The sequence below is a fragment of the Sander vitreus genome, chromosome 18 (genome assembly GCF_031162955.1).
Source record: "Sander vitreus isolate 19-12246 chromosome 18, sanVit1, whole genome shotgun sequence".
Lineage (NCBI taxonomy): Eukaryota > Metazoa > Chordata > Actinopteri > Perciformes > Percidae > Sander > Sander vitreus.
The window spans coordinates 3,233,346-3,252,056 of NC_135872.1; the positions used below are offsets into that span (position 1 = coordinate 3,233,346).

At 40.1% G+C, this 18,711-nt stretch overlaps 1 protein-coding gene across 1 annotated transcript in view; it reads left to right on the forward strand.

Annotated features, from left to right (window-relative positions):
- The first annotated feature begins 2,078 nt into the window (after positions 1–2,078).
- Positions 2,079–18,711, forward strand: part of cfap61 (cilia and flagella associated protein 61) — a 41,045-nt gene continuing 24,412 nt past the window's right edge. The window contains exons 1-13 of the mRNA XM_078274782.1: positions 2,079–2,221; positions 3,017–3,167; positions 3,646–3,722; positions 3,945–4,012; positions 4,557–4,677; positions 5,977–6,109; positions 7,573–7,764; positions 8,643–8,740; positions 10,938–10,977; positions 11,229–11,365; positions 12,486–12,612; positions 13,669–13,746; positions 15,797–16,003. Of these exons, the coding sequence (XP_078130908.1) occupies positions 2,079–2,221; positions 3,017–3,167; positions 3,646–3,722; positions 3,945–4,012; positions 4,557–4,677; positions 5,977–6,109; positions 7,573–7,764; positions 8,643–8,740; positions 10,938–10,977; positions 11,229–11,365; positions 12,486–12,612; positions 13,669–13,746; positions 15,797–16,003 (1,572 nt within the window). The remainder of the gene's footprint in view (positions 2,222–3,016; positions 3,168–3,645; positions 3,723–3,944; positions 4,013–4,556; positions 4,678–5,976; positions 6,110–7,572; positions 7,765–8,642; positions 8,741–10,937; positions 10,978–11,228; positions 11,366–12,485; positions 12,613–13,668; positions 13,747–15,796; positions 16,004–18,711) is intronic.

The following is an 18,711-nucleotide window of genomic DNA, read 5'->3' on the forward strand; positions in this document are numbered from 1 at the left end:
TGCGAGCAACGAGTACAAGCCAATCAGAGGCAGAGTAGGTTCATGCCTTCGCCATCGTTGGAAGGAAAAATGCTGCATTCATGTGCTCCTCGGATAGTCGCATTTCCCGAGTTTAAAAGTCGTTTTTCCGAATTCGGTGTGTTCATGAGCTTTAAATCCATGGTCTATGTTCGTAATGTGGGAGGAAACATGAACACTACAAAGAAAATGTGTTGTATTTTATTGCTTAGAGCGTTTAAACAATATATATTTCCAGTATTTAGTTCCGGTTTGAAGCTTTATATTAGTGGTTTTGTCCCAGACTTGTTGCTCCAGTTGGCCTATATTTCCTAAAACCACTAAAAATTGTTTTACTAATAATCTAGGTCACTGTATGTGGACAGCAACTAACAGTTACAACCCAATATCATGTTACAAATTACATGAGAGCAAAAAAAATGGATTTGATGATGAAATTATTTACTTTAGTCTGCCATGGCTGCAAATTTGGAAAATCGTTTAGCAAAAATGTCCGAAAGGTTGTCCTGACTTCACGTGTATTTTCCCAGTGGGGAGCTCATTTCCCCGAATATTTCAACACCACGTGAATGCAACAAAATATCGCTCCGTTACTATGGTTACAGAGCTTGTGTTAGCTAACGGCTGGGACGGTAACGAACAGTAAGTAAACTTAGAGTTTTTTTTTAAGGAAGCTACGTATATATATTTTTCGTTTCTAATTTTAACCCACAAGCAATGTAAAGTTAAATAGACCAGCGTCGTAGTTTATTCAGGGGGAAATCAATGTGTGACAGCAGGTGAGTAGCTAACGTTAAGAGTTATTATGGGCTAGCTAATGTTAGGACTGCAACTAACGTTTTACAAGGCAAGGAATGGCAGCTTTATTTGTATAGCACATTTCAGCAACAGAGCAATTCAAAGTGCTTTACATAAAAACAGATTAAACAAATAAAAACAGATAAAATATGAGAATAAAAGTTACAGTGCAGTATAAGAAATTAAACATTAAAGAACAGTTAAAAACAGTTAAACATAAAACCAGATAAAATAGGAGATTTTAGGCTGCTGGTATGGGACAATGTATAAGCCGTTGCTCTATACACGTAATCCACCTCCAATCCTTGCCGTTCCCAGAACGGGCCAGTCCCACCGCTCTTACTTTTTAATTTCTCTTTATATGCTTATATAGATTGTCAGATTGTTAGTGTTAAGATAACATAGCTAGGACGTCTGTTGTTGGTGTCGTTGGTATTGTCCATTGGTGGAATGCAACTAAGTACCTTTTCTCAAGTATAAGTTATATAATATATAATAAGTTCTATATATAAAATAGTATTTCTATTTTATGCAACATGCTTGTAGACTACTCCACTAACTTTACATTTCAGAGGTAGCTACATATCTTAATTTTTACTCCACTAGCTACATTTGTCTGACAGCTTTAGTTACTTTTCATCCCTTTTCCTGTCCAGTGACAACCATGTATCTCCAGATGTGTTGATGTTGAATAGAGCTGGGCGATATGGAGAAAATCCAATATCACGATATTTTTGACCAAATACATCAATGTCGATATTGAAGGGTTCACTATTGGTGCTTTCATAAATATTTAGGCTACACAATGAGAGTTTTGATAAATAATCACCAATAATGTGGATACCATGGCAAATTATAAAACAGTAAGTAAGTCTGGTAAGTCCAGAAAATGACATCACTTCACTGTAATGCAGCCTTTAAAACCAGGAAAAGACAACACTTGTGTCATATCACGATACTACGACATCCAAAATGTAAAATGATAACTATCTATATATTGCCCAGCCCTAATGTTGAACAACAAACTGAAGGATGAAGTGTTCCTTTATGTGTTGAAAAATGTCTCCTACTTCTTAAGCTAAATAAAGTCTTTAAAAAGCATATTGGATCAGCTGAAAAATGCCACAAACATCAGATATAGTAGGAAACCACTGACATTAAACATTTTACTGCACAGTAAGTGCTTTCACATTTCATACTTTCAATACATTTTAGCCTATGATACTTAACTTTTACCACAGCTTTAATCAGTCCAAGTGAAGATGAGGACCATAAGTTCAGCCGGTGGCCAGGAGGAAACTGTGAGCGTCAGGAGAAGCGAATCAGCCGATGCTCAGGGGATTGACCGCCTCATCAGCCCCTCAGCCCTGGCAGTTTTTGGAAGGGTCAATGCAATTCATCTTCTGTAAGACAAATGAAAAAAAAATGTGCCTTGCGAGTAATCAAATTACTGCTGACGTACTTGTAGTGTTTTGTTTGCAAAAAGTGCTCATGTTATGCTTTTTGGCTCTTCCCCTTTCCTTTATTGTTATATATCTATTTTTGTACATGTTATAGGTTTACAAAGTGAAAAAGCCCAAAGTCCCCCCCAAAGGGACTTACCATCTCCAACAGAAAACACTGTTCACAAACTGCTCCAAACAGCTCTATTGTAGTCCAGCCTTTACTTCAGAGACAAACGTGGTCACTTTGGAACACACGTTCTTCTGACTGGCTAGTAGTCCTTACCTAGGTACTGTCAGGGCACGCCCTCATACTCTGCTTCTGACTGGCTAGTAGTCCTTACCTAGGTACTGTCAGGGCACGCCCTCATACTCTGCTTCTGACTGGCTAGTAGTCCTTACCTAGGTACTGTCAGGGCACGCCCTCATACTCTGCTTCTGACTGGCTAGTAGTCCTTACCTAGGTACTGAGCATGTGCGACTCCCAACAAAGATGGAACAGAAGTGAGAGGTCTCACTCTGTAGCTAAAATGGAGAGCTCAACACACAGGGTGAAAAGAGGAGCTGCAGCAATGTGCAGTACAACAAAAATATGGTGTTTTTCTGAAAATGAAACCATGTAAACCTATTCTGGTACAACCTGCAAATACAATTATGAACCTGAAAATGAGCATAATATGAGCACTTTAATGTTGCAGTGCTATCTGAACGTGATTCTGTGGTTCTTGTTTCCTCTCTGCTCCCCCTCGACCCTCCAGAGAGAAAGCCAATCTGGCCGTGACCCTGGCCAATGAAAAGGATGACATCCTGGCCCACGCTTCCTTCCTCGACCACCCTGTTGGAGACTTGGTGGATCCGACTCACTGGAAACCTTTCCTGAAGAAACACTTCAAGGCTGGAAAATGCACAGTCGGTATCATTCACGAATTAAGATAATAATCCAAAGGGTTGCTGAACGGGGAGCGGTGGATTTTTGCAAATCCCACTACAGGCTGTAGGTGGTGCCAGAGGAGCTGGATTGTTTTTAAATGAGCTGCTTCATGTAGTTCTACTGGAACATAGGGTCAGTTTCAGCAAATATGACAGAAAGTTAGTTTTATAAGGCTTACCTACTGCACCTTTAATTATTGGTACATATAATGGCATAATAATGTATTTATCAAGTCAATCATTTTTTTATTTCGGCAGTTTCCGTCCTCCATACATACTGTAGTCTATAATTGCATAAGATCTAATTTATCTTTGGTCCCAACAGAACTACTCTGTCTATATGCTCATAATAACTAATAATAGATTTAAAGTTTGAAGTAAAGTGCTTCTTAAATGAGGTGAAATGAAAGTTAACTGACACCTGGAGAAAACTGGCTTAATCTTCTCACCTCTACAGCCCTTGAACACACTCTTCCTCCACCTTTTTGTGGCGGAGCCGGAGTTCGCCACAGCAAGTGTCAAGGAAATAATGAGGTATACAAAAAAGTGTATGTAAGAGAATATAATATAGCCATATACTGAATGTCACTTAATTTACAGTTTTGTATGGTGAAGTGATTATAGACAGCTGGACTGTAAAGTTCTGAACGTTACACTTTTGGGGTTCAACTCCCAAATGTCATGCATATAAAAAAACGGTAAGATGCAATGTCTGCCAAATTCTTATTCCCTTGTTGCTATGCTTCTTCTTTACAGGGCTGTCTTTAACGCCATCGCAGAGCTTGAATACATCTGCTTGGTTAGCCCGAACGTTGGCAGTTTAGGTGAAGAACTACTTCAAATGTATAGTTATGTTTATCATCAATTATTTAACCCTGATGTTGTCCTCCCGGTTCAAAATAAACAGGTTTTTTCTGGCGCTTAGTTCAACATTTTTGGCACTTTTTTCCCCCTTTACCACCAGTATTTTGACCACTAGAACCAACTTATTAACACTAGCTTTACACTTATTTTCGGAGTTCCTGGCCAATAAATCTCATTTATATGAAATTATCAAATTTTTGTATTAGAAAAAAAAACTGAAATTATGAATGATTTAGAATAAAAGTTAAGATCAGAGGAATGAAGGTAATGGATAATCACAGATATGTCAAAGTTTAGTCAGGATAATGCTATAAAATTGAGTAAAACACCCCAAATTCAATGAAAGTAAAGATCTGATCCTTAATTTCACTTGTGAAGAGCGTTTTATGGAACCATCCATGTTATTTTGGGGCAATTTGGTCGAAAAAAATTGGACCCGAGGACAACAGGAGGATTAAAAATGAACTTTGAGGAGACCGAGTCTTGTGATTGGTGTTTGTGCAGAGCCGGCGCTGGATGAGATGTTTGAGCCGCTGCAGCGCCGGACTGGCCCCGGGCCTCAGTGCTTAGCATTCATCTGCCACAGAGAAAAGAACTGTCCACGGCTTCATATCCGCCCCGCCAGGTGATTTCAGCGGATTCCCCCCAACCAACGAAACATCTGCCCACAAAACAGTGAAACTGTTGTATAACTCAACTATGTGGAGTGCATATTCATACAGTGCAGTGAAAAGGTTGTGGAGATCAAGGTGCTGGGCATGCATGTGAACATTTGCCTTCATCTTGAGCATGTCATGAACTGGCTGGATTGCCCTCTTTTAAAAAATGAAGCACGCAGTGTGACAATTAGGGCTGCACGATATGAGGAAAATATGTGACAAGGTTGTTGAATATTGCGATAACGATATTTATTGCGATAAGCAGATATTAAAGTGTACTCAGTTCTGCATTTCTGCTGCTTTCAGTATTCTGCTTAAATACAAAAAATGCTTGAATTTAAAACAAACGAAAGGAAATATTTTCCAACTTTATTTTATTGAACAAATTTAACATTGAATTGAATATAAAAGGCACCACTAAAAAAGAATGACAGCATCTTTTTAAACTGTAATTTTCTACAGATATTTTCTTTCAACTATAACACAAGAAATCTCTGAGTGTCTATCACAATATGTCGCAGCCTTTCGCAATGTGTATATTGCGGTAGTTAATATTTCCATAACGATAAAAAAATATATTGTGCAGCCCTAGTGACAATAGTTAATTTGCAGTTATTTTTTGTGCTGTAACTGGGTTAAAGGTGCTGTCGGTAGGATTGTGAAGATCCAGGACTTAGCCAAAAAATGTGAACATCAACAACTTCTCAGTCCCTCCCCCCTTTCCGCTAAACCCCAAAACGGTCTCCTAAGCCCCTCCCCCCACAAGGGAGAATGAATGCGTGTGCATGAGCAGTGATTGATACGCAGTATAACACCCCCCCCCCCCCTGGCCCTGATTGGTGCATCTGAACAGGGAGCGGTGGATTTTTGCAAATCTCACTACAGGCTGTAGGTGGAGCCAGAGGAGCCGGATGTTTTTTTTAATGAGCTGCTTCATGTAGTTCTACTGGAACATAGGGTCAGTTTCAGCAGATATGACAGAAAGTTAGTTTTATAATGCTTATCTACTGCACCTTTAAGTTAAAGCTGCATTATTAGATTTTTTTTAGGCCACTTGGGGGCAGAAGAACTTGCAACAAGCTGACAAACGTGCCGCAAAACTGAAACTATGAACCAAAAGAGGCTAAAAGTGTAGATTTTAAAGAGCTGCAGAGTTGGTGATAATTATTAGGGGGTTAAGCACTGTCCGCCTTTTTATGTTGTATAAAATATATTGGTTGGTTGAGCTTTAAGATGTAGGCTACTACTTTTTCTGTACATTACAGGGTAGAAGATCATGATGACATCATGCGCATGTTTGCGGAGCAGACCAAACTTCTGTCGGTCGTCGACCAGCCGTACTTCCTGGCAGAGCTCATTGAAGCACAGGACGAGAAAAATCACAGCGCTGTTTGTGAGGTTTGTTCCAACTTTTCGCCTTTTCCTCACTTAAACACACAGAATCACATCTTTGTTGTTTTTAGTTCGGGGTCAATTTTGATCTCGGTTTCGAAAGATCACACGCAGAAGCTATTAAATTGAGAAACTAGTTCAACCCTCCTGGTTTGTCAGATCTTATGTGAGTTATGTGATTTGGCGACGTCTTCTCACTCCCATCGCGTCAAAAAGCGCCACTTGGTCAGGTGCCTTTGGCGTTCGTTATTGGCGCAAAAAGTCTCTTGGCGTAACTTTTTGACGCTCTGGGTCGGGACGTACGTTTAACTGACATGCTGCAGAAGAACGGTACAGTTAGGTTTAAGGAAAAGATGGTGGGTGGGGTTATAAAATGTAGCTTTCAGTGACACGCGGGCAAAAACGGGACATGAACCCCCCCCCCCGTCGTCAAGTCTTGTTGTTTGACCCATCCACTCCCCCAACCAACCTCCTAACGTGGGTTTACGGTCTTTCATACTAGTCTCTCTTAATACTACGTCATCTTACAGCGCCACGGTCGAGCTGCTGCTCTGCTCGGTGTGTCCCATACAGACGCTAAAGGGTGATTTTTGCGTCTGTATCTGACGCTGAGAGCCCCTGACCAAGCGTCAGTATTTTACGAGTTGGGAGTGAGAACGGGTTTCATTTGTTCCCAGTCAGATGCTCTGACTGAAAAGCCTGCCGGGGTCCGTTCCCTCGGGACGACAGATCTTCTCTCCCTTCCCCTCCCCTCCAGTCGGGCTGACATGTGTTCATGGCACCAGCATATGGCAGATACGAGCTAACACTAGGCCAAGACATGCTCTCACTGAACATATTGTGTCCAGACATCTGAAGCATTTTGGGCTTTTTGTCTGAATATGTTCAGCACTCAGAGAAACAGTCGGTCAGACGTTGCCCCAGAGGGTTGGGCTGTTCCCTCTGCTGAATGCCACAATCTTTTTGTGAAGCTACAGAATATGTTGTTTTTCTTATCCTGGTAGATGATCTGTTACAGACACGCCATTATTTCAGTCCAAACTCAAACCAGCATGAGAGTCAATAGATGTTCGTGAATCCAATTTCAAATAATGAGAAAGATATATTAATGATAACATTTTAAAAAAAACAAAAAAAAACAGTACTTATGAATGATAAAAAATGTTTTGCCAACTTTCGCCAAGATCATGATTCTAAAACTATCTCTGCACTTCACTCACTTGTCAGTCAAACAGTGTGGGGTGGTGCTGTAATACCTTGTTTTCTTTGCCAGTACTACCGAAGTTCTGCTACTGCTGTTTATTCTGAATAGACCAGAAACTTAAAAGACTCATCTCAGGAGAGAACAGCTACCAGAAAGCGTTAAGTGTTTAAAACAGAAAATGTTAAAAACCTTCATGAGCTAGCTGGGTTATAGACAGATGTTCCAGGGAAATAGCATTAAAGATGTCTGTGTGTTTTCTCTAAAGGGTGATGGAGTCGCCATGGGCTTCATCAGGGTCACTTCTGATGTTGATTTGAAACGGCTGCACGACAGCTTTGAGCTGAGTGGGATAGACGGTCTGTACGAACCGCAGCAGGTAAAACAGGACGAAGCTGCTGCTCAGTCCGACTCAAAAGAAGAAGAACCAAGAAAAACCCAAACCTCCGACTCACAGCGGGTAAATCACTGCCACTGCACTTCTGTAAACTCACTGATTCATGTTACGAGTGGAAGATTGGAACTTAAGTTACAAGTTTTAGTAAAGACATGGTTATGAAATAAGTATTAAAAAGCAACACTGTCTAATAGTTGCATCAAAATACCCCAAAAAAAGTAACTAAAATATGATTTGACAATTTTATTATTTAGCTCTTCCCACAGGTGTAATATGGGGGGGGGGGATGGGTTCGTTACAACCCCCCCAATAATCAAAACTGTTTTAGGTCCTTTTTAAGATTTTTCGTTGCTTTTTGGGACATTTTTGTTGCGGTTTCAATGTTTTCTTCGCTCTTCCGACATTTTTGTAGTTTTTTTCAACGTTTTTGTCATGTTCTTCAGCGTTTTTTTTGGCAATTTTGTCGACGTTTTTGTCAACTTGTTCTAGTTTGCTTTAGCAGTGTTTCGTAGTTTTAGTCACAGGACATTTTTAAGGGATTTTTGGACACTTTTTTTCAATGTTTTTGTTGCCTTTTTTTGAATTTTTGCCAATTTTTGATGTTTTTGCGCTATATTTAGTCCATTTAGACATGTCCCAGGACCTCCCTTGATAGTTGAGGTCTCCCCCCCAATGTTAAACCCAAAGTTAAATAAAAAAATGATTATTTTTAATAAATAAGATAAAAATAGACCTCCTGTGGCCACATTTCTCCTGTTTAAGTGCAAATGTGTTTATCAGTTAACTTAAAGAGCTCTTGATGACCTAATTATTATGTCATGGGAATTTCAAAATAAAGGTGCATCTTAAAGATATGTATCAATGTTTTCATGTTGCATCGATGACGGTATAGTTTTCAGTCTTTATCGTCTAGTTTGTTGTTATTGTCACTTTCATTTCAGCAGGAGGAGACACAGCCGACTGGAGCGGCACATTCCCCTGAGAAATCCAACGTTGTCTGTATTCAGTTCTTCATTATTGACAAGAATTATGAAATGAGGTACAGTCAGGATGGAGTTTGTGTGAGGAAATTAATGAGGATGAAGCTGGCACTCATCTCTGTTTCATCTTTGCATCAAATCCCATGAAAAGACCAACAAATGTATCTTCTAACAAGTGTCGTGAGTGTATCACAGCCTGTCATATCATAAATATGCATCAGTGAGCCACACTTCCATGTGTGACATCTTCCTTCATCACCATGAACACACACAGACTTTAGTTTATTCTGACTCAATCGCACAAACACCGTCCTGCTGCCACAAACACTCACTAGAACACCAAATGTGGATTAATCCGGCGCTGAAAATAGTCCCAAACAAATGCACTACTTCCTCCTGTTTGTTTGATAAAAACTACAGTGACCAGCTGCTTTAGTGAGACTTGGAGCCGAGAGCCACAGACAGGAAGTCAGAAAGTATTAAGAGAAGAGCTAACGCATTGTTGGTTTTGGTCTTTTCATGGCATTTGTCGACCGTGAAAAGGTGGTGGTGGTTCCAGTTTGGTGTATGGCAAGAGTGGAGCGGTAGCAGGAGTCAGGTTCCAATGGCAGCTGGAGGCTCAAGAAAAGGAATCAGGACAGGCAAGCATACAAGTAGACTAAAACAGATAGGCAACCATTTGTCTGGCAAGCCTAACTGTGGCAGTATTGTCTACAATCTGACACAGAGCAACCGAATGACCCGGTATATGAAGGAGAGGTTGATTGTGGTAGATGAGATGCAGCTGGAACCCTGACTCCCGCACACCAGACTCCACTCCTGCAATTAGGACAGACAGAGGGAGGGAGAGAGGAGAGACAGAGAAGCTACCTGGGGGGCAGCGGGCCTAACAGAGCTCTAGAAAATGTTTGCTTTAGATTTGAACCTATTTGTTGTGAGGAACTTGAAGAATATGTTCTTTATATCAAAGTAGAGAACTTTTTGGAAATGAGTTACAGTAGTTATAGTACTTAAGGGTAACATGCAACTTCAGCCCAGTTTCTGTAATTCAGAGATATTGAAAATAAGATACCCCACAAAAAATGAACTTCATTTTGATTTGATATTTTGAACTTGCATTTGCATTTTTTTCCACTTTTATACATTTTTGGGGCGGTGCTTTTCATGGCATTTGTTGACTGTAAACAAATAAAAAAGTAGAATAAGGCAGGGTTCATACATTTTGAAAAAACCTGGAAAAGTTATGGAATTTAAAAAATGCAAATTCCAGACCTGGAAAGGTTTTAGAAAGTTTTGGAAAAGTCATGGATTTTTTTTTTAACACAGCATAATAATATATGATCAATAAATGTATTTCACGTCGTCCTAACCTCACCGTTCTATTCGGGCCGCGATATTACGACTCCCACTATGAACCACATACGTTGTCATTCATTTTATTGTTAAACCTCTGAGGGTAAACTTTAACACTGATTTGTATTCTTATTGTATAATGTCGACTGACATTTTCAGGAATACATAGTCATGGAAATTTGCCAAAAAGTCATGGAAAAGTATTGGTTAAAATGCGTATGAACCCTGATAAGGGCTACCTTAAATCCTTTAAATGCAATAGTCTTGAGCTTGAGAAAATGTTTGCTGCAGGCATGATCCTACTTGTTGTGAGGAACTTCAAGAATATGTTCTTTATATCAAAGTAGTAAGAGGACTTTTTGGAAGTACGTAACATGTACTTAAGGGTAACATGCAACTTCAGCCAAAAAATAAAGTTTACAGAATTAAGTTTCTGTAATTCAGTGATATCGAAAGGAAGATACCCCAAAGAAAATGTACTTTATTTTAAAATGATTCGATATTTTTAAGTTGCATTTGCGTTTTCCCACTTTTATACATTTCTGAGGCGGTGCTTTGGCAGTAGTGATGGCAGCCGTCCAGAGTTACATCAGTCATATGCTGTGTCAAAGCAGGGAGAGTGACTGTTAGTTGGCTCCTGCTGAGCTCCTCTCACCGCCACCTTACCTCCCAGCTGTTACTGAATATGGAGCCGAGGCGCGTCCTGCAGAGAGTGAGCATGTTATTAATGAGAGCTACACTGAAAGTGACAGCGTGACAGAGTTGGAGGCGAGAAGTTGAGCTGGAAGCAGCGGGCAGATCGGGCGGCCAGTTGTGCCACCACAGTGATAACCAGCTTGGCTTGGATTCTGAAGTCTGGCACTCTCACATATTTTCACTGAACTTCCCCTTCTTCTCTTCCAGATCAGTGGACTTTATTCCATATATATTCAACTGTTTCCCTGTGAGTATCGTTTTTGCATGATATGTTGCCGATGTTTTACCAGAAAGTAATCACAATCAGATCAGAAAAGGTTTTATTGCCGCAATAAGTTACACTGCCTTGGTGAAAGGCGCATACATAAACAAACATCCACACTGATTTCCAGGAAAGTTTATGAAGTTTAAGAAAATTACCTTTTTTAATGATGAATCGAACATATCTGCTCAGGTAAGTGTGTGTCTGTATTAGTTGTCCTTGTGTCCGTCTGTCAGGGTGCAGATTTCTGCATCATCACCGTACCAGCGCTGTCCCCGGAGTTCCTGTTGCTGCAGAGCTTCCTCAGAGTGCCGCCCCGAGCCACCAGCTCGCTGCCCCTTGAACTCTACGTCTTCCACCGCACCGGGCTCAGGTGGGTCAGCCTGTATCTGTAATCTGTTTCTTTTCAGTCAATATCAGTATGTCAGATCCCTGTTGCCGTCTGGGTAAGGCTGCCACGATACCAAGTCCACAACTTTGAGATTGTCAGTGCTCAGGGAGGAGGTCCCGTACATTTGTGGCTCCACCTGTAAATGAAAATGATAGGGACAAAACCATATTCAAGTCTCTTAGCCTGTTGGATTCGCTCACATTCATTTTTAGAAGTTTTGGAATGGAAGTGCTCTAAGAAGGAAGATGATGTTTTTCCTGCAAACCTTGTAGACTTACATAAAACCTCATACACCCCCAATCTGCCTCTTAATGTATATGTGATTCTCTCCATGGACATACATTGCGCCATAGTCTTGATCCAAGCACCAGTTGTAGGTTCCTCCATTTTCTTCCAGATGAGAGCTAAAGTCCTTTTTGCCTGTAGTATAAATCAAGTACAAATCAATAAATGTACTCCTGGGGTTTCAGATTCAGATCAACAAAATCATCTTAGGGTCAAGTGGAATGTTAACAGACAAGATGAACATAGTTGTGTTGATCACGTCCCTCCAGTATGTTTTAATATTGTCACACTCCCAGACACGGTGCTTAAATGCTCCTTTAGCCTTATTGCATTTAAAACAAAGGCCAGGTGTAACAGGCGTATTTAAAGTTTTTAAAGATTTTATTTTTTATTGTAAATTACGTTCTAAGTGACCTGGTGAAGTTTCACTATAAGCCCCCCACGGGCTTCTGGCCTCTCCAGCACACACTCTTTCTCTTTCTATGTGAAAGACATAAGTTGCGATTTATGTTGTATTGTTTTTTGTTCTTTTTAGGAATGTGTGCAAAAAAAACCTTAAACTAAAATTAACATGTATGAAATGTAATGTATAGCTGGCGTATTCAACAATCGTCCATGGGCCCCTTACAGTACCAATACAGACCACTAGGGGTCCATGGAAACATTTTTTTTTTTTATCTACTTCATCTCTTGTTCATCACAGGAAGAATACAACACAGCACAGAGGCTGCTAGTTAGCCTGCTTGGTGATGATCCTGTTCATTTATTGTAATGACTAATAATGTCTTCCTGTTCCATGGTGTGGTTGTTGTTGCAGGAGTGTGCAGGTGAGGCCGGCTGTGGCTGCAGACCGGCCGGCTGTCTCTGATCTAGTGAAGGGTCTGAGACTCAACGAGTCGCTGCTGCAGGACCTGGACTGCTTCTATGAGACCCGCAGAGACCCGGTCAGTCAACACGCACTCATATCAACGCACCACTCTACGATTGTGTTTTTTTCAGACTGCAGTTAGGATCGGTGGTGGTATCTTATTTATCAATGTTAGAGATGGACCAGGTCAGCACTTTTATTTGAAGGGCCACAACTATGATGCAGTAATGAAGAAGTAACGTTTACTTAAACATGATCACAACACTGCAATTCCGTTTTTTTAGCCTGCCACTTAATCCTTGTACATTACTGTAAGTTCATGAAGTACTACATGAATGAATTCACGCTTTTTCATACATGAAGTCGTGTGAATTCATGATAAATCATGTACCGTTATTATAAAGTGTTCAGATCCTTTAGTTGAGTAAAAGTACTAATACCACACTGTAAAAATACTGTTACAAGTGAAAGTCCTGCATTGAAAATATTACTTAAAAGTAAAAGTCTGTCAGTATCATCAGGAAAATGTACTTAAAGTATTAAAAGTAAAAGTACTCAATGCAGAAAAATCCTCACCTCTGAAACCAAACCTACCTTCTTCTCTTTGAATATACCTATTATTTACTTTTACCCATCGTAGCAGGAGTAGCAGTCTGCTGCTAGAGCTAAACTCTCAAGCTAATGTAGCTACCACTGCTAAAGTATGCAACAAAAAAAATGTATCCAACATGAAACCAGCTGGCCTGTAATATGGTCAGTGTTTGGGAATCATTTGAATTAGCATAAGCAGTAAATAGAGGAAATAGCAATGTTGAAATTGTAACTGGCTCCCCTTTAACATTGAAAATGACATTCTGATTGTTTTGGACGATCAAGTGTGACACGAGCTGGTTATGATGGTCTTGGAATAACGAGGACTATCGCCCGCGTGCCAGGGAACAGATTGGTGAGAATTCAGTTGAACGGATTTCCCTCTCTGACTGACACCCCAGCTGTCTCCGCCGCAGCTCCAAAACTGATAATTACTTCTGCGGTCACTTCATGTGAATTCGTGGCACTGGACGGATACAAGAAGGTGCACATTCAGTTCAACACACACATGTATGTTTAACAGACTTTGTGTTTTGTTTAGGATGGCGTGGCACTGCAGGCCTTCGTGGCCCAGGCGCAAAGTCAGGTTGTTGGGTTACTGATCGTCAGAGACGAGCAGGTAGGTGCAGTTTACAAGATGAATCTGAAGGGGTTGGGTTAGGGTTGGGGGTTATTTTAAGCACAATTCTGCGTCTGTCTCTCAGGATCAATAAGTACTAAGTACTAAAAATATTATTTTACTACGCTACTAGGAATAATCATGCCATAATTCAATTTTAAAAAAGAAAAAGGAAACTGAAAAAGCAAAGTTGAAATGTAAAATGATAATTTGAAAATGTAAAGTGACAATTTAAAATGCAAAGCTTAAAAAGAAATGCTCAAACTGAAATCTTAAACTGAAAGATGACATGAAAATCGCAGTGTAAATAAGAAAATGGAAACATCAAATATGAAACTCAAAATGTGAAATGGAAAAGCTTAAATGGAAATACTTATAAAAATACAAAATACTTTTATTTTAGCCTTTGCACTTTATAATTTTCAATTTTCAATTTTATCTTTTTAATTTTACATTTGGCCATTGCCCTTTGACATTTGGAGATTCACCTTTTCCATTTTGATTTACGTGTGTGTAAATGAGAAGGCGCAGCCCAAAGGCTGGTGGGAGGGTCTGAAATGGAACGGGTGCAGAGGCACCTTAGGGAGAGCAGGGGGAGCTGACTGATGGTCAGCACACTGTCTGCAACCTGAAAACGGCGACAACAGAGCAAGTTGAGGGAGCAGGGCTGTAGGGACTAGAGCTGTAATCGGGTCTTAAAAGTTCGGCCCAACAAGGACCGAGCCCGACAGAATTCAGCCCGAGCCCGACAAGTACATTTTGATTGACAGCTTCTTAAAAGGCCGAACCGTTTACAGCCCGACATTATTCAAATGTGCGCGCGCACACAGCTCTTTTGTCTTTTGTCAAGAATGAGTCATTTATAAATTTTTTAACATCATTTATTCATGACTAACATAGGCTATAGGTCACTTGGAAGTTGGAACAAAGAAATAAAATAAGTCCTCCAGAGGCCAGCCTCCGTTTCACTTCCTCAGCACTCATTTCCGCGCTAATCGAAACGCATCACCTGACTGCTTATTTACCGCGCAACCCGGAACGCAAGCCCGAGCCCGGCCTGAGTCCGTGTAAAATGATAGAAATTAAGACCGAACCTGTCGACAGGTACGGGCAAAGATCTTCAGCTCTAGTAGGGAGGACTGTTATTTATAAGGCAATGACTTCAACTTGATAGTGAAAGTCTTCTTACACTCAACTCACGATTCCATACAATTCACGGTTTTAAGTTTAGATACGATTTCCTCAGGATTTCTTTCACAGAATGACGTATGGTTGCATGGAACTCACTTCCAGCTGAGATTACTAAAGCACACAATAAACCAAGCTTTAAAAAAACAAGTAAAGCAACATCTAATGGCCCTTGGCCTGTAACCATATTTTGTAACTTTGTATGTATTTATATGTATACAAAGATGTTGTAAGATTTCACTTTTTGTAAATTCAGTTTTTTTTATTTAGTGTAATATATATAAGAGTATATGAAGAGGAATATGTGTAGTTATGTTTACAAGAAAGACAACACACAGTTGCATATTAAACTGGGCCTACAATAACTTGTAGGGCGGCCTAAAGCCTTTATACCTTTTTTTGCATAGAATACTAAGCTATTCAAATAGCATACTAATTGTTTGCATGATTTTATAAATCATATTTTAATGTTAAACATACATGTGGCAGAGTGAACCCTTAGGATTAACTGCATCTGTGGATGGCCTTAGTGACTATCTTACCTTTTGGCCAGTTAGCAGTGGGGATTTATATTTGCTAATAATATGTTGAATTCATGTTAAGACTTTTTAATTTTTGAAAAAACTTTCAAAACATTAACAATAATTTGGAGGGCCCCTTGCATTGCCTCTGAGGACCCCCTAGGGTCCCGGCCCCCCTGTTGAAGATCCCTGATCTAAATTGTACAAAAACAGGGGAACTGTATTAAACAAAAGACAGCTATAGAAATATATCAAATGCAAAGATTTGTCCTGGAAATGTTCCTCTGTGAAGGAGTTTATCTACAGGAAACTAACTTCATTATTTCATCTGTCTTTGTCAGGACATCGAGTACATCCGAGCCCACTACAACATCGAGAACTTCATCTATTTCAGCCATCACCGCTACGAGGAGCACGCTCAGATACGCCACTTTGTCCTCAAACCCTCCTTCCAGCACTTCACCAAACACGTGTTTAAGGAGGTCCTCCGGCTGGCTCACAAGTCCTGCCTGTTCCACAGAATCTACCCCTCGGACCACAGCCAGGAGGTGGGTGCACACAGGGACCCTCGGGACCTCACTGGGCCCTCAACACTGGGCCGCTTTCCAGCCTCTGTGCATGTCTGCTCAGATACACAGTGTCATTAGTGTAATGACCCTCAGATCATACACTGCAAGAAATGTAAGAGTACAAAAGTACTCTGACTTTGATTAACTTTTACTCAAGTACTAGTAAAATTACCACTATAAAAACTACTCAAGTAAAAGTAAAAAGTAGCTCCTTTAAAATGTACTGAGAGACTTTTTAACAGCAGGGTAGATATACTTTATATTTCAGTCAGAAAATTGGTATGCATTTAACTTTGATCTATAAAATGGCAGACCACACTATCGTTTTCTTTGAGCTAAATCTGCAGAAAACAAGAAACATTGAAAGACAATCTAAATCATAGACTGTATTGTCTTAATCTACTCTTAAGTTCATGTACTCTAAAAACAAACCTATGACCCTTGATCTTTAAAACTTGTATTAAATATTTTATATTAGTACATGTTATACCTGGATCTTTTTTTTTGGGTAGTTGAGCATTGATGAAATGTTCCTGCTGCCAAAGCGCCACCTGCTGGCCAGAAAGAAGCTGTTTTAGGGAGTGATTTATGAATTAATATAATTCTAAATTAATGTGACACATAAAACATCCTCGGTTGCTGCTGTTATTTATCATTCTACAATTTAAATTGTTTTAATTCCGCTTGGCTTGAGAGGCTGGCAACGTCAAGTGTCCCGAATGGGGGGAAAACGAGATTGGCTCAAAGCTGATTGGTTGTTGTTGCCCCGCTGCAGTTTGATTGGCTGTTTGCCAAGTACCATTGTTGTCATTGGCTCGTTGTTGATATGACATTCTTTAAGAAGATAGTAACTGCGGTCACCATGAACAACGGGGATTATCTTCTACAGAACACATTTAAAACTCTGTCTTTCAAAGAGAAACTTTAGAGAAAGCTAGCCGCGGGATATAGTTATAAATCAAACCTCTGGTAAAAAGAATCATATTTAACGAAGAGTGGGTTCTATCTTCACGACAAAATAACTAACAGCTAACGTTGGCTTGATAGAGAAGATACTTCTTTTGGCTTCCGGTGTGTGTTATTATTCGGAGGGGTCAAGAACAAGCTTTCAGGATCTCAAGCATCTTTCTGGATGGATTAAAGGTCCTATGACATGCTGCTTTTTGGATGCTTTCATATAGGCCTTAGTGGTCCCCTAATACTGTATCTGAAGTCTCTTTTATATAGACCTTAGTGGTCCCCTAATACTGTATCTGAAGTCTCTTTTATATAGGCCTTAGTGGTCCCCTAATACTGTATCTGAAGTCTCTTTTATATAGGCCTTAGTGGTCCCCCTAATACTGTATCTGAAGTCTCTTTATATAGGCCTTAGTGGTCCCCTAATACTGTATCTGAAGTCTCTTTTATATAGGCCTTAGTGGTCCCCTAATACTGTATCTGAAGTCTCTTTTATATAGGCCTTAGTGGTCCCCTAATACTGTATCTGAAGTCTCTTTTATATAGGCCTTAGTGGTCCCCTAATACTGTATCTGAAGTCTCTTTTATATAGGCCTTAGTGGTCCCCTAATACTATATCTGAAGTCTCTTTTATATAGACCTTAGTGGTCCCCTAATACTGTATCTGAAGTCTCTTTTATATAGACCTTAGTGGTCCCCTAATACTGTATCTGAAGTCTCTTTTATATAGACCTTAGTGGTCCCCCAATACTGTATCTGAAGTCTCTTTTATATAGACCTTAGTGGTCCCCTAATACTGTATCTGAAGTCTCTTTTATATAGACCTTAGTGGTCCCCTAATACTGTATCTGAAGTCTCTTTTATATAGGCCTTAGTGGTCCTTTAATACTGTATCTGAAGTCTCTTTTATATAGACCTTAGTGGTCCTTTAATACTGTATCTGAAGTCTCTTTTATATAGGCCTTAGTGGTCCCCTAATACTGTATCTGAAGTCTCTTTTATATAGACCTTAGTGGTCCCTTAATACTGTATCTGAAGTCTCTTTTATATAGGCCTTAGTGGTCCCCTAATACTGTATCTGAAGTCTCTTTTATATAGACCTTAGTGGTCCCCTAATACTATATCTGAAGTCTCTTTTATATAGACCTTAGTGGTCCCCTAATACTGTATCTGAAGTCTCTTTTATATAGGCCTTAGTGGTCCCTTAATACTGTATCTGAAGTCTCTTTTATATAGACCTTAGTGGTCCCCTAATACTGTATCTGAAGTCTCTTTTATATAGACCTTAGTGGTCCCCTAATACTGTATCTGAAGTCTCTTTTATATAGACCTTAGTGGTCCCTTAATACTGTATCTGAAGTCTCTTTTATATAGGCCTTAGTGGTCCCCTAATACTGTATCTCTGTACTCTTTCCTGAAATTCAGCCTTGGTGCAGAATTACAGCCACTAGAGCCAGTCCCACAATGAGCGTTCCTGTGGATGTGCCATTTCTGTGTCTGTAGCTTTAAATGCTATTGAGGATATGAGAGGGGGGGGCAAGGTGGAGGGTGGGGGTGTGGCCTTGACCAACTGCCATGCTTCGCTTGTTTTCAAGCCATGATGGCTCTCTCTTTCTCATGGGTGAGCCAAATTCTCTGGGCGGGAAAAGCAGAGAAAGGGGAGGTAACCTCTCCCCTTATGATGTCATAAAGGAAGATTCCAGATCGGCCCATCTGAGCTTTGCATCTGT